Source organism: Osmerus eperlanus, chromosome 11 (genome assembly GCF_963692335.1).
Source record: "Osmerus eperlanus chromosome 11, fOsmEpe2.1, whole genome shotgun sequence".
Taxonomy (NCBI): Eukaryota; Metazoa; Chordata; class Actinopteri; order Osmeriformes; family Osmeridae; genus Osmerus; species Osmerus eperlanus.
Window position 1 is genome coordinate 8034791 of NC_085028.1, and position 13804 is coordinate 8048594.

Genomic DNA, 13804 nt, shown 5'->3' on the forward strand with positions numbered 1-13804 from the left:
TTTAGTCTTCAGTCACATCATTTTAGCTCTTAAAAAAAAATCGTCACCCACCCTCTTCCACTTCTCCTACCCTTCCCATTTCCTGCCCCTCTCCATAAGGGTTGGCCCCCCATGCCGAGGCTGGCTCTGCGTGGCTCTGGCTGGAGTCCTGTGGTCAGTGTGCCAGCAGGAGGCGCCATTTCACCCCTCTCTCTGCCTGCCCCAGCTGGGCTGGAGGCTGCTGCTGCTGGGGTTGGGGCTGGGGAGCTGTGCCCTGGTCCTGAGGACCTGCCTGGGGCTGGGGCACAGAGGAGTTGTTGCAGCAAAGACCACCAAAGGGCAGTGTTCTGCATCCCTGAACCCCAGGCCCCCAGAGGGCCTCCTGTCTCTGGCCGGAGTCTTGGCTGACAGCCTGGTCCTCTGTCTCCTTCAGGAGCCTCTGCTGGAACCCACCATGCCCCACATACAGGCCCTGCTCTGCAGACTTGAGGTGTGTCCATCTCTGGCTGGCTGGCTGGCTTTCTGTCTGCCTTCCAGTCTGTCTGCTGAGCCTCTCTGAATATTTGATGACAATTGTTCAGATAATCATTAAATCACACCCCGTACAGGTATTTTAGCCTCAGGTTAAACAAGCAAATTCTCATGTCTGTTTCTCCCTCCCTCCCTAGACAGTGTCTCAGGCCCTGGAGCCAGTGTATGTCCAGACCGGCTCTGTGGAGGCTTCTGAGGGGGCGTCAGACCATGGAGGAGGACACCCTGCTCTGCTGGACAGCCTCAGACACCTCCACACCTACCTCCAGCAGAGGTGAGGGCTCCCCTGCATCCAGACAAGACTACCAACCTCTGCTGATGCTGGAACCAACATTCAGGCTTACATCACACCGGATCTTCTCCTCTCCCATGCCATCACTACCCCCCCCCCCCCCCCCTCCCAGGGCTAGCAGACTGCACAGCCTCCTCCAGGAGCAGAGCCAGTATGAGGCTAGCCTGGGAGGGGCTGCGAATGGGCCTGGAGCAGCTGTGGACCAGGCTGGAGGTGCTCCACACCCAGGTTACACTCACCAAAGAGGGGGAGGATGGAAGCCACGAGAACCTGCACACCGTCCGAGAGAGACGCAGGTGAGGGGGAAGGAAGGAGACCCACCAGTCAGGTCATTTTTGGTATTCTCAAACTCTAACCCCAATGTGTATGTGTGTGTGTGTATTACAGTGCTTGTCCACTGAGGTAAGCCAGTGCAGTTACATGCTGCAGTGTTGCCAGACAAAGCTAAAGGAGATTACCCTGATCTTGCAGGTGAGGGACAATTCAAATAAGCACACATTACTGTCCACAGCCCAGGCATCACTTCAAGTATTAACACCTCAGATACACACGCCTCACTTCAATATTCAGCTACCCTGCCTCACGCCTTCAATTCCTGCCCTTTAAAACACAGAGAGCACCAATACTTGGAAAGCGTTTGCTTGTTTGAACTCAACTCCCGCCCTGAGGGCACTCTTGTGACCTTTGGATTGTTGTCATTGTATTGGGTGTAAATCAAGGCACCATAACCCTGTGTTCTGTTTTCTAGGAGCTGGTGTGGGGTCACACACATACAGGCTGCAGACTCAAAACCAGCATAGAGTCTGTGTGGCCTGAGCTACTGCAGCAGTCGAACATGGAGCTGGTAACTAGCACTGATGTCTCACTAGCACCAGTACCTGTCCAATAGAATATGGATCATCTGTCTGGGTTCCAATTCTGTCTGAAGTCATTACCACTGTTATTACTGTTTGTCTGGCTGTGACAACTTGTCCCTCGTCAAAGTGTCTCAGAGCTTACTCCTGCCCTGGTTTGGCTCATCAGTCTATGTGAGTTTCAATGGTGTGTGCTAATATGTTGCTGTCCTTGTGTCCAGCTTGACGAGGTCCAGGAGAGCTGCTGGTCCCTGGAGCAGCAGACATCCACCTTCCAGGCTCACCTGCACGGCCTCAGAGACACCAGCTGTGTGGGACCCCCCCTCTCCCTGCTCTCCCCCATCTCCCCCCTCAGCATGCCACGCCCTCCCCCCCCTGGACAGCCTTGCACCACACCTCCAGGCCACCTCCCTCCCTGCCTCTCTGCCTCCCCCACCCCTGTACCCCTCTCCTCAGATGGGTTGTCCGCCTGAGTTTGTGGAAGAGGTCAGCGCTGCAACTCTCCAACACCATGAGCTGCTTCAGCGCCAGGACGAGGAGGAAGTCACATGACAGGAACAGGAAGTGTTCTCTAAGGAAGGAGGAAGAGATCTTGCCGGAAGTGCACTATGACCCATTCAATGGAAACAGCTGATTCAGAGAGCACATTTTAAAATGTTGATCATTTGAGTGTTGTATGGACATTAGGTATTTATTCTTAATAAAGTATTTGTTTGATAAAACTGATCAAAGAAGAAATGCTTTTGTACAGTCTTCACCTAAGACAATGCAAAATTAGAATTAGTATAACTGTTGATAATTAAATAATAATAATGATTGGAGAATCATGGGGAACCACAGGGGGGCTCTGTGGCAGTCCAGGGCCTTCAGATCACACATCCACAGCTAACTTATCAATATCCTGCGGTGACACTGCATGACCACTAGATGGCCCACCGTCACAGATTGGAGTGTTGCCAAGACAACCCTGCTCTGAACAGACCAGCTAAATCCAATCCAGATGGGTTTTGAGATTTAACCTGAAATAGTACCTTACTCTTTCTTTCTCCTCTGCTCTTTCTCTCTCTCCTCTCTCTCTCTCTCTCTCTCTCTCTCTCTCTCTCTCTCTCTCTCTCGCTCTCTCTCTCTCGCTCTCTCTCTCTCTCTCTCTCTCTCTCTCTCTCTCTCTCTCTCTCTCTCTCTCTCTCTCTCTCTCTCTCTCACAAACTCACCCACTATCTCTGTTCCTCCCCCCTTCTCTCACCCTCTTTCAATGTTTAGTTTAAAGGCAAATTAAAGGCTTTATTATGTTATAAATTATTTAAAAAAACATAGAAAAAATACCAATGCAAACATATGTAGTATACAAATGAAACAATTCTAACAAATATTTCGAATTATTACTAATAATAATAATAATATTGTGTCTTACACATCTCAGTCTCTTACTGTCTGACTGTCCCTCTCTTTACCAATCCTGTGTAGATGGACTGGTTGACACTGATTCACAGTTCATATCACATTTACCTTGGCATGGGTTAGTATGTGTAGGTGGTTTGCTGAAGGTACCAGGGTGAATGGCCCCTCAGCCTTGGTAGTAACGGACACAAACCACAAATAAGCTTTGGACTGTGTGTGGGTTTGTGTGCGTGTTGTGTGCAGGTGATAGTGACTGGCCAGAATCTCTAAACAAGCCTCGGACCTGAACTCAGCATCTTAACCAATGCTCTTTAACACACAACACCCACAGTCACACACAGAACACCCACAACTGAGGTCATATCCTGGGGTCATATCCTGAGGCGATGTTCATCTCTCATATATAAAACATGAAACACCATCTGAAAATGTTTTCATGTAACTTAACTGCAATTGGAAATTGAAAACTTAATTGAATCAAGTCCAACTTTATTTGTGTAGCCCTAAGACTAATTAGGATTTACAGCCTGTAGTTGGTGACCTGTGTGTCCAACATTGGTAGATGATTCAATATTGTACAAAGACCTTGGTACTGTAATTGGTTCTTAGTGTGAAACGTGTAGTTCCTTGGAGCTGTGCCAGGCCCTGTCAGGTCACAGATTAGATAACTAACTTCATAGTAGGCAGGATTCTATATCAGTTAAAGGATCCAGACAATGTGTGTGTATGTTCATAAAAAGTGTGTGTCTTTACTGTGTACTCCAATGTGTCCTGCAGTGACCTTATGTAATTCTTATTCTCCTTATTGCCTTGACAACACACCCATGACACACTCCACAGGGTCACCTGAGTACGATGCAACCACCTGGTTGCTGCTGTGTTGCATCTTGGGAGAGCAGCCACTGTGACCGTGAGGGTTCAGAGAGGAAGGGGGGGGGAAGGGGGGTCCAAATCCCCAACAGCCTGGAGGAAGAAAGGTAACAAAGAGTCAGGCATCTGCGTGTGTGTAGTTCATGTGAGTGTGTGTTTCATCTGTGTGTTTTACAGTGTGTGTACAGTATGTGTTCTTCATTTGGGATGTGTGTGTGTGTTTTGTGTGTAGAGATGGAGAGTTGGCTGACACCACAGGACTCAGCTGTGTGCCTCTCTCTCCTTGCTGTGTGGGGCCCAGTGTTCCATCATACAGAGCAGCTGGACTGACCTAAGACAGCTTGACCTCTGACCTCTGAATCCAACCAGTACCTGACATGGTGATGATCCCTGATTAAGTATTAACAGCATTCTGTAAGGCCCCTGTCTGCTGTCACCCCTTTGGCATGCACATGAAGGGGAGACATAATCATGTATTGATTAACAAGGAGTATTGATTAGTTGAAATATGGATTTCAAGGTTGTTTTTGAGAGCAACAGCCAATATTGGAGCCTGACATTTGAGGACCTGCCTTAGGCCAGTCAGGAAACAGTCTGAAGTCTGTAGTCCGTCACACAGAGCCAGAAGTTAGATAGTGCTGTGTGGGCCTGGACTGAGATAACTATCATAACTATTTACCACAGCGTGTATCTACAATATTTCAACAAAGGTGCAGTCAATAGTATGTTTCCCTATACGTTTTTACGGTCAGTTGGTGTCATTGCCATTGGGTGAGTGAGATCAAGCACACCTCAGATGAACTACAGCTGTTGGCTCCCAGGGTATGTTTACGTGTCTGACGCTCTGTCCTCGTAAAGCCAACGGCCAGCTCACAGGCGAGTGGGTTCACAGCTGATAACTGGAATAATAAATATTTACAATGCTCTGGAATAACTTCTCCATCCCCCCACCCCCACACAATTGACTAGGCAGAAGCATAAGCGTAAGCATATCTCTGAGAGTGCAAGACAGGACAGAGGACAGTGGTAGGTGAGGTGTAAACAAGGTTAACTTAGGTGGCCAAAATGTAAGGATTCCAGATGAAGTGAGGATGAGGTGTTTTAATCAAACACCAAACTTAAAACACTGGATTGGAGCAGTTATTGGTTCCATCCAGGTTCTATCAAGTGCACCCCAGCAACAAATCAAGTGCCTCTGCTGAAGCAGGATATCAAAGCAGGAACCAGCAGTGTAAACAGGGAGAGAGGCCAGGTGAGGAACAAGGGGCTGATGTCCTGTGTGATATATGTTATCATGACCCGGACCCTGATAAGACCTGAGGAGGAGGAGAAGCAGCTGTCTCAAAGGTCAACACCAGATAACATCGTCTCTGTGGACACCCCCCCCCCCCCCCCACATCTACCCCCGGTGTCCCAGATAACGTCCATTGACACACAAAATAAACTCCACCCCCACCCTTTCTCTCCTGGTGTCCCTGCTGGTTAGCCCCTCAGCACATCTCCATACATCGTCTCTCTGGCCTTCCCTGGTTCCACTGTCACCACTGGACACATACTAGAGGAAAGATCGAATGCCAGTATTTTGGTCATTTTGGGATTTTGACTCAATTCTGCTTTAACAAACTGTCTACGTTTAGATCAGAATGATGTTTTGAGGATTTATTGAACATTTGCTGCCAGACAGTGATAAAAAGAACAATAAATAATGTAGAGCAGAAAGGTCCCATATCAAAGGTCCCATATCAAAGGTCCCATATCAAAGGGCCTATATCAAAGGTCCCATATCAAAGGGCCTATATCAAAGGTGCCATATCAGAGTCCCCAACTGAGAGATGAGTGGTGTGCTTGCTGGAGTTCCTCAGCCTGGGGCAAAGGGTGTGTTGGGGAGGAGGACGGGGTGCAGACGAGTGGTTGAAGAGGGGGAGGATGGTAAAAAGGGGCAATAGGGTGTGAGGAAAAGGCAGTTCTGGAACAATAGAATGAATTAGTTATTGGCAGGGGGCCACATAAGGAGGGGGTACAGTGAAAAAGACAAAGGAGCAGCTAGAGAGAATTGGAGCTGTGAATTAAAGGATCGAGGATGAATGACAATGGAGAGGTGCTGCTGGGCCACCACAAAAGTACTTTTGCCGTAAAAGAGATTGAACCTTCTTTGATCAAAAACTGCCACTTCCTGTGAGTCCCTGACCGAGGCTTGGGTACAAGAACGAAAGCGCTATAGCACAGGAAGGACTCCTGATTAATCAACCTTGACCAAGGGCATTTAGCCTTCAGTGGATGAATACTTTATTACTTGTGTGGTGCCTCATACAGGAGAGTAAACTGCACAAACAAGCATGCTGACCCTCTACCCTAGATTCTGAAGTCAGGTTGTGCATCACACTGTACAACAAACTAGAATCTGAAAATAGGTGTTGTTCTGAGGAATACAGAGTCCTTAACCATTAGTTAATGAACTTGCTGCTCTTATCTGTTCTGGATTTTTGTGCAGTCTAATAATTAACCCATGATTTGATCAATTTCCTGATTCTCCGTCACATTCGTTGATTACAGCTGACTGCTGGAGCACGTCCTCAATCATTTCACATTCCAGCACGTTCTTCCGGATCCACCAATAGGAGTACTGGACATGGTGGAGGGAGATAACACTGAGATCCCGTCTTAAAGATAACCACTGAGAAGGGGAGTACAGTGTGTGTGTATACTAGGAACAAGTACACGGTATGCAGAATCTTGGAGGATGAGGGGGGACCAAGACATCTCTGACTGACACGAAGCCAAGGGGACAATGTCCGCTGGCGACTGAACAAATGACAGGCTGGACTACACACACATACACACACACACACACACACATGAATGAGAATCTGTCTGGCAATAATCAGAATGACTGGATATATAGATACTGTGTTCCTTGTGATTACAACACTATTAACCTGTTGCCCTCTGTGTATGCGTGCGTGGAACGTGTATTATGTGTGTGTGTGGGATGTGTGTATGTGTCTTGATGATTCAGCAAACCTGGTCTCCCCCAGATCAGTGGAGTGAGTGGGATTATTTTTGAATGGGATTGTTCAATTTGATTGGATTAAACAAACGGTTTAGTTTACAACATCAACTTCGGCAGCATCTGCTTCATATCTAGCTCTCCTTTTATCTCGATCTCTTTGTTTTCTGCCTGTAAGAGCCACCACACGGCCTGCTGCCCTTCCTGGCTGCAGAAGCTGCCTGACTGTCATGGCTGACCTACAGGAGGGAGTCTCTGAGAACAAGACTATGAGAGGCATGGTCCAAAGTGGCTCGAGCAACCACCACACAAAAGGCCACTTGTGTTTTTAATGTCAATCCAACTCCAACATTCTGGTGAGGGGTATTAGCATCACACAGAGGCTGACGATGGAAGCTCAATTGCATATAGGCCCCGAATAACAAGCCTTGGGGGGGTTGTTTTTAATGGCTGCAGGCTTTGCAGTCACACATAGGAAAAGAGAGATTCTTGTCTTGTAAATAGATTTTCTTTCCTTTCGAAAATGTGACAACAGTTTTTGTGGGAGTTAGTAAAAAATAGAAGAAATCAATAGAAAATAATGTGAAAGTATCTTTATTACAATAATGTTTTCATGACATAATATAAAGTACATTTTGATTGGCAGTACAATATTGTCAAAAAGTTTGATTTGAAATGTTTAATTGTACACCGACAGGAGCCTATTTGTAAGTTGATTTGTAAAGTAAGTACAGAGTATGAAGAAGTGTGTGTGTGTATGTCTGTTTGTGTGTTAGCAGAGTGTCTTAGCAGTGTACTGATGCTCTGAATCCTCCACTCCCCGGTTGACCATTGCACCCTTCTCTTTCTATAGCACTCAGTGGGGTGAGGTTCAGCTCCAACTCACACCTCTCCCCCTCCCTCTTACCCCCTCACCCCTCCTCCCTCCCCGCTCTGCTGGCCCTATAAAACAGACAGCAGGCCCTCCAGAACTTCAGTCTCATTCGACCAACAACTCCCAGGTAAGTGAGCTACAGAGCTGGGGCCGGGCATCTGGGGCAAGTACTGTTGCAGCTATCGTTATTGAGCCACTATGATTCAAATGTGGAAACATTACAGGGAGACAAGTGCCTTTTCTGGGCACTGCTGTCTTTGATTTGATCTTAATTTTTTGGTATTTATCTGATGGTAAACTTTCAATGTGTCTTTTAGAAAATTAAGCTCTCCTTCTGATGAGTGTGATGCAGTGTGGTGATTGATAGTTAATCTGTACAGGGCAGACATACCACCAGACAGATAAGAATCTTGACATCCTTACTGCCAGCCAGTCCTTCATCTAAGTGTTTCCTAAAACAGTGAAGATTATAGATCTAAGCCTCCCAAGGCTAATCGCAGGTAGGAGCAGGATATCTCTCCCAGATTAGTCCTAATCTGACCAGATTAGAGATTATTTTAATCAGTTTACAGATGCCTTAGGTTGAACTGATTGAGTACAGTTGGAGATTGAGTGTATGGCTGGACCTTGTGCTTCTTTGTTGTCCTGGAATGATCCAGAAAGTATCTTCAAATCGTATCAACAGCTCACTCTGGGCAGTTGGACCGTGCTATTTGAGTGACTTCTAAAACTAATTTAGGCATCCACTGTTTGTGTAATTTTAAGTGAAATGTTGTGTGTATAAATATTTCAATTGATCTTAACCCACCATCTTCTCTCTTTGTCTTCTCTCTCCTCAGACCACAATCATGAAATTCCTGGCTCTCGCTCTTGCCGTCCTGCTGGTTGTAGGTGCGTACTGCAGCTCCCAAGATACCACATACTCTCACCATGTTACACAGACATACTAGATTTTGAAGAATGGTCCTCATTGGTTTTAAATCCTAAAACAAATGTGTGTGACATCCCTCCCTCCCTCCCCCCCCCCCCCCACTCCCCCCAGGTACCCAGGCCCGTACCTTGCAGGCTGATGAGGCTGCTCCCTCTCAGCTGGAACATGTACGTGCTGCCATGGCAATGTACCTGGGCCAGGTGAAGGAGACTGCAGAGAGGACCATCAACCTCCTGGACGACACTGAGTACAAGGAGTACAAGTGAGGACACGTTTCATACAATTATTCATGCATTCATTCATTCATTGCAGCGCTGTCATATCTCCAAAGAAGGAGCCTGACCCAGTCTCTCCCTCCCCCTCAGGGTCAGGCTTTCCCAGAGCCTGGACGACCTGCAGAAGTATGCCAAGAGTGCCTCCGACACCATCGCCCCTTACAGCGACGCCTTCAGCGGTCAGCTGCTGGAAGCCACCTCCTCTGTCCGCACTCAGGTCATGGCCGACGTGGACGAGCTGCGCAAGCAGCTGGAGCCCAAGCAGGCCGAGCTGAGGGCCGTCCTGGAGAAGCACATGGAAGACTACCGCCAGAAGATGGAGCCCCTGGTCCAGGAGTACGTCGCCAAGCACAAAGTGGATATGGAGGCCCTGAGAGTCAAGATGGAGCCCATCGTGGAGGAGATGAGGGCCAAGGTGGTTGCCAACGTGGAGGAGACCAAGGCCGTGCTGGTGCCCATGGTGGAGACCGTCCGTGCCAAGCTGACCGAGCGCCTGGAGGAGCTGAGGACCATGGCCGCCCCCTATGCTGAGGAGTACAAGGAGCAGCTTCTCAAGGCCGCAACTGAAGTGAAGGACAAGGTCGTTCCCTACACCCAGGACTTCCAGGGGCAGGTGGCTCCTCATCTGGAGAGCCTTAAGGAAAAGATGGGCCCAGCAGTGGAGGAGGTCACAGCCAAGCTCCAGGCTCTGTACGTGGCCCTCAGCGAGTCCTTGAAGGCATAAACACAACCTGCATCACATAATCCCTTCCAACACCATTTGCCATCTTTCCCTTTTTACAATAGTTCCTCTCACACACCTCACCTTCCATTTCCCCTCACCAATAATGGATAGATGCTCGTAACTCCTCCCACACACAAGTGCCTCGCACATCAAGCACACACACACATCAAGGCATTAACACACAAGCATCAACACACAATTACTGTAATTCACACAACAATTATACTACCTGAAGTCCATCATTATTTGTGTGTTATTGTGATATCAATGTTGACCTAAAGCGCCTGAAATGTGATGGTGAATGCTTTTTTGAATCAAATCTGTGTGTTAACAAATACAACAGCTCAATAAACATCAGACTGTTTCACATAAGGTGTCCTCTCCCCTGATATTTAAAGGTTTCATAATGACTCTTTAGTTATTGGATTCAAACAATCACTAGTCATTTCTAGTGCAGTGTTGGGATATGGCCTCACAACATTTCTAGAAGTCACTTTCAACTTGTTTTCAGTAATGGTTCTTTACATAATAAGTGAAAGGGTCCATATGCACACTCTATAATATAGAGAGCCCATCTAGAGGGGCAAGCTGTAGCTCAGTGGTTAGAGCACTTGATTGCTCTAACCACTGAAAATCCTCCTACAATGGATGCAATAGTTCCTAAACGAATATGCTATTACCAAACACTACACGTCTGTATGCCTAATTTATTAACACACCCACTACATACTGAGCATTTACTTGAGAGAAAAGTTATTTACATGATGAGTGAATATGTCTACAACAACTATCTATATACCTTCTCTATACATTGAATATCGACACACACTCTATACGTATACAATAACTCACATTTAAACAACCACACTAAATACTCGCTGTACAACTGCACACTTATTATTTAAAGGTCACGGCACGGGCCAGAATCGATGCCATGCTGATTGACTATGAAATTCCACTCTTAACTAGGCTCAATGAAACCCTAACAGTCTCCAGGTCATTGGACTTCACTTGGTGGTTGGACTCAGTGGGGGGAGTTGCAGCTCCCCCTCACACTGCTCCCCCTTCCTGCCTCCCTTCTCTGTCCTCCCCCCTTCCTGCCTCCCTTCTCTGTCCTCCCCCCCTTCCTGCCTCCCTTCTCTGTCCTCCCCCCCTTCCTGCCTCCCTTCTCTGTCCTCCCCCCTTCCTGCCTCCCTTCTCTGTCCTCCCCCCCTTCCTGCCTCCCTTTTCTGTCCTCCCCCCTTTCCTGTTCCCCGTCCTCCTCCCTCCACGTCTGCTGACAATAAAACAGGCACCGGGACCTGCACAACTTTAGTCTCCTCCAGATCAACTCTACTCCCAGGTATGTGAGCTGCAGAGGTGGGGCAGGGTAGGTGGGGAAAGTACTGGGGCAGATATAAGACTGAAGAAACTGTGGGACCAAGGAACAAGTTGTTGGTCTCTGAACTTGACATAAATGCTTTGAATACAATAATAGTACCCATGTTCTGATTTGATGTTCAGTCTGTAATCTAGAAGTTTTGTTCGATATTGTATGTCTTAAAAGAAAGTTGACAGTCAGAGGTATCTGATATCAGCGGCATGATCCACAGATGGAGGACTGTCTGAGACTGAGTGTACATCTGGGCCTCGTATATCTGTTGTTCTTCATTTACCTAGAACTTCACATCTTCTATTTTCTGTAACTTTATGTTAATTGTTAGAAGGTTTTCTCTTCTCTTTCCTCAGACCAGCATCATGAAATTCTTGTCTCTCACTCTCACCATCCTGCTGGCCACAGGTATGTCAACTAAGCACAATCATACTTCAATTATATAAATGTGGACATCTATAAGGGATAATACATGACAAGGTGTGACCACACCCCTTCAGCCAATCAGAATTTGGAGTCAGGTAGCTGAGTGGTTAGGGAGTCGGGCTAGTAATCTGAAGGTTACCGGTTCGATTCCCGGCCGTGCAAAATGACGTTGCGTCCTTGGGCAAGGCACTTCACCCTACTTGCCTGTACTTACTGTAAGTCGCTCTGGATAAGAGCGTCTGCTAAATGTAAATGTAAATTTACTATTCACCCAGGCAATGGTTTAAGTATTAATAATGGACTTAACATGTAATAACATTGAATTGGAAAAATTAAAAGGTTAATTGTCTATGCATGATTTCTAGCGCATGAATCAATACTTTTAGCTAACAGCTACCACAAACTTTATATGGAATCTTTCATTCAGTTTTCTAAGTTGTCAAGTTGTTGCTCAAGTTGTCTACTTGAGTCACATTTTATCTCTAGCCTTAAGTCCTAAACCGAAATGTGTATGAATCATGAATATCATCATTTAGAGAACCATCTTAACAGCCTGACTCTCCACCTCACCTCCCTCATCCTCCCTCCTCCACCTCCTCCCTCTCCCTCCTCCCCCCAGGTGTCCAGGCCCGTACCCTGCAGGCTGATGAGGCTGCTCCTTCTCAGCTGGAACATGTGAAGGTGGTGAAGGCTGGCATGACTCTTGTAAAGGAGGCCATGAAGATGGTCCTCAAACCTCTGGACAACACAAAGTATAAGGTAGTACAAGTAAGGATGCACTTCAGCCATTCATCCAGCCATTCTCATAATGAATTACATACTTCATTCATTCACAAGCCATTTTGTTCTGCTTCTCTAGCGACAAGCTATCCCAGATCCTGGACAACTTGCAGGAGTACTACCTGACCACCTATGAGTCCTACTTTAAAGCAGCCTTGGGTGACCAGCTGCTGGATGCCACCACCACTCTCAGCAGACAGATCATGACCAGCGTTGAGGAGCTGCGCATGCAGCTGGAGCCCAAGCAAGCTGAGTTGACGGCCGTCCTGGAGAAGAACATGGAGGACTACCGCCAGAAGATGGAGCCCCTGGTCCAGGAGTACGTCCTCAAACAGAGAGAGGAGATGGATGCCCTGAGGGCCAAGACGGAGCCCATCCTGGTTTCCCTGAGGGAAAAGACGGAGCCCATCCTGGACGAGATGAGGGCCAAGGTGAGCTCCATGGCGGAGGATACCAAGACCGTGCTGGTGCCCATGGTGGAGTCTGTCCGTGCCAAGCTGAACGAGTGCATCGAAGAACTGAAGATGAAGGCTGCCCCTGAAACTGAAGAGTACAAGAGGGGGCTTTCCAGGTTGGGGGAATTGTTGAAGCATTTGGTGGATCGAGGCAGTGAGACGTGGAAAGAGAGTATAAAAGAAAAACTTGGAGACAAGGAAAGAGATGAAATAGCGATTGACCTCATGGCTACGTATGAGTCAATTAAATCCTTTTCTACCAAGTGAATTGTTAACGAAACACAACCAAAGCAACAATAGATTTGTTGATGTTATTTCAATTTAATCACAAAGTACACAAATTAAACATAATTCATTGACAATTTAATGATCTACACCAATACAAAAAACTAAAACGATACAACTATAAAATAGTAATTGCTACATATGATTTCCAATAAATGATAATGATGATGTCGATGTCGATGATCTAACTGTAGTGCCAATAAAACTAACGAAGAACTTAAACCATGTGAAGGTGTATTTGTGCTACACAACCTCCCTCTCTTTATCTCTTACTTTGAATCTTTGTATTTTCTCCCTCTCACACTCACACATCTGTACACACAAACATACAGTACACACAAAATACATTCACACCTCTTACTCGCAACATTGTCACTTACATAAAGCAATGAATTAGCACCTATGTCTAGGAACCGTCCTCTCTTTAGATACGTTTCCATTGCAGGAACCTTTCCCTGGGCGTTTCCTCAGCAAGAATCAGGGTCTAAATCAAGTTCTGGGGATCAAAAAGCAGGAACGAATTAGTCTGCTCAGGATTTAGTACTTTCCAAAAATGAATGCAGGTTTAGTAGTACTCGTACAATTTTGGCAATACAGCACATTCATCTTGGCGTATAGTTCTGCTCGCACCGGCTCTTTGTCTAAAAACCCACTGGGACACTGCCTTGACATCTGTGGCAGAGAAAGGGTGGAGGCAGGCTGTTGCCCTCTCTTTATCTATCAATCTCACTAGTTACAACCAACCATACAG

At 46.8% G+C, this 13804-nt stretch overlaps 1 protein-coding gene and 1 pseudogene across 1 annotated transcript; both read left to right on the forward strand.

Moving 5' to 3' along the window:
- The first annotated feature begins 7852 nt into the window (after positions 1-7852).
- Positions 7853-10107, forward strand: LOC134028926 (apolipoprotein A-I-2-like). The gene is made up of 4 exons (XM_062472837.1): positions 7853-7932; positions 8645-8696; positions 8848-8998; positions 9102-10107. Exons 2-4 carry the CDS (start codon positions 8654-8656, stop codon positions 9733-9735), a joined length of 828 nt encoding a protein of 275 aa, XP_062328821.1. The 5' UTR covers positions 7853-7932; positions 8645-8653; the 3' UTR covers positions 9736-10107.
- Positions 10108-11357: 1250 nt separating this feature from the next.
- Positions 11358-13275, forward strand: LOC134028927 (apolipoprotein A-I-2-like; annotated as a pseudogene).
- Positions 13276-13804: the final 529 nt, after the last annotated feature.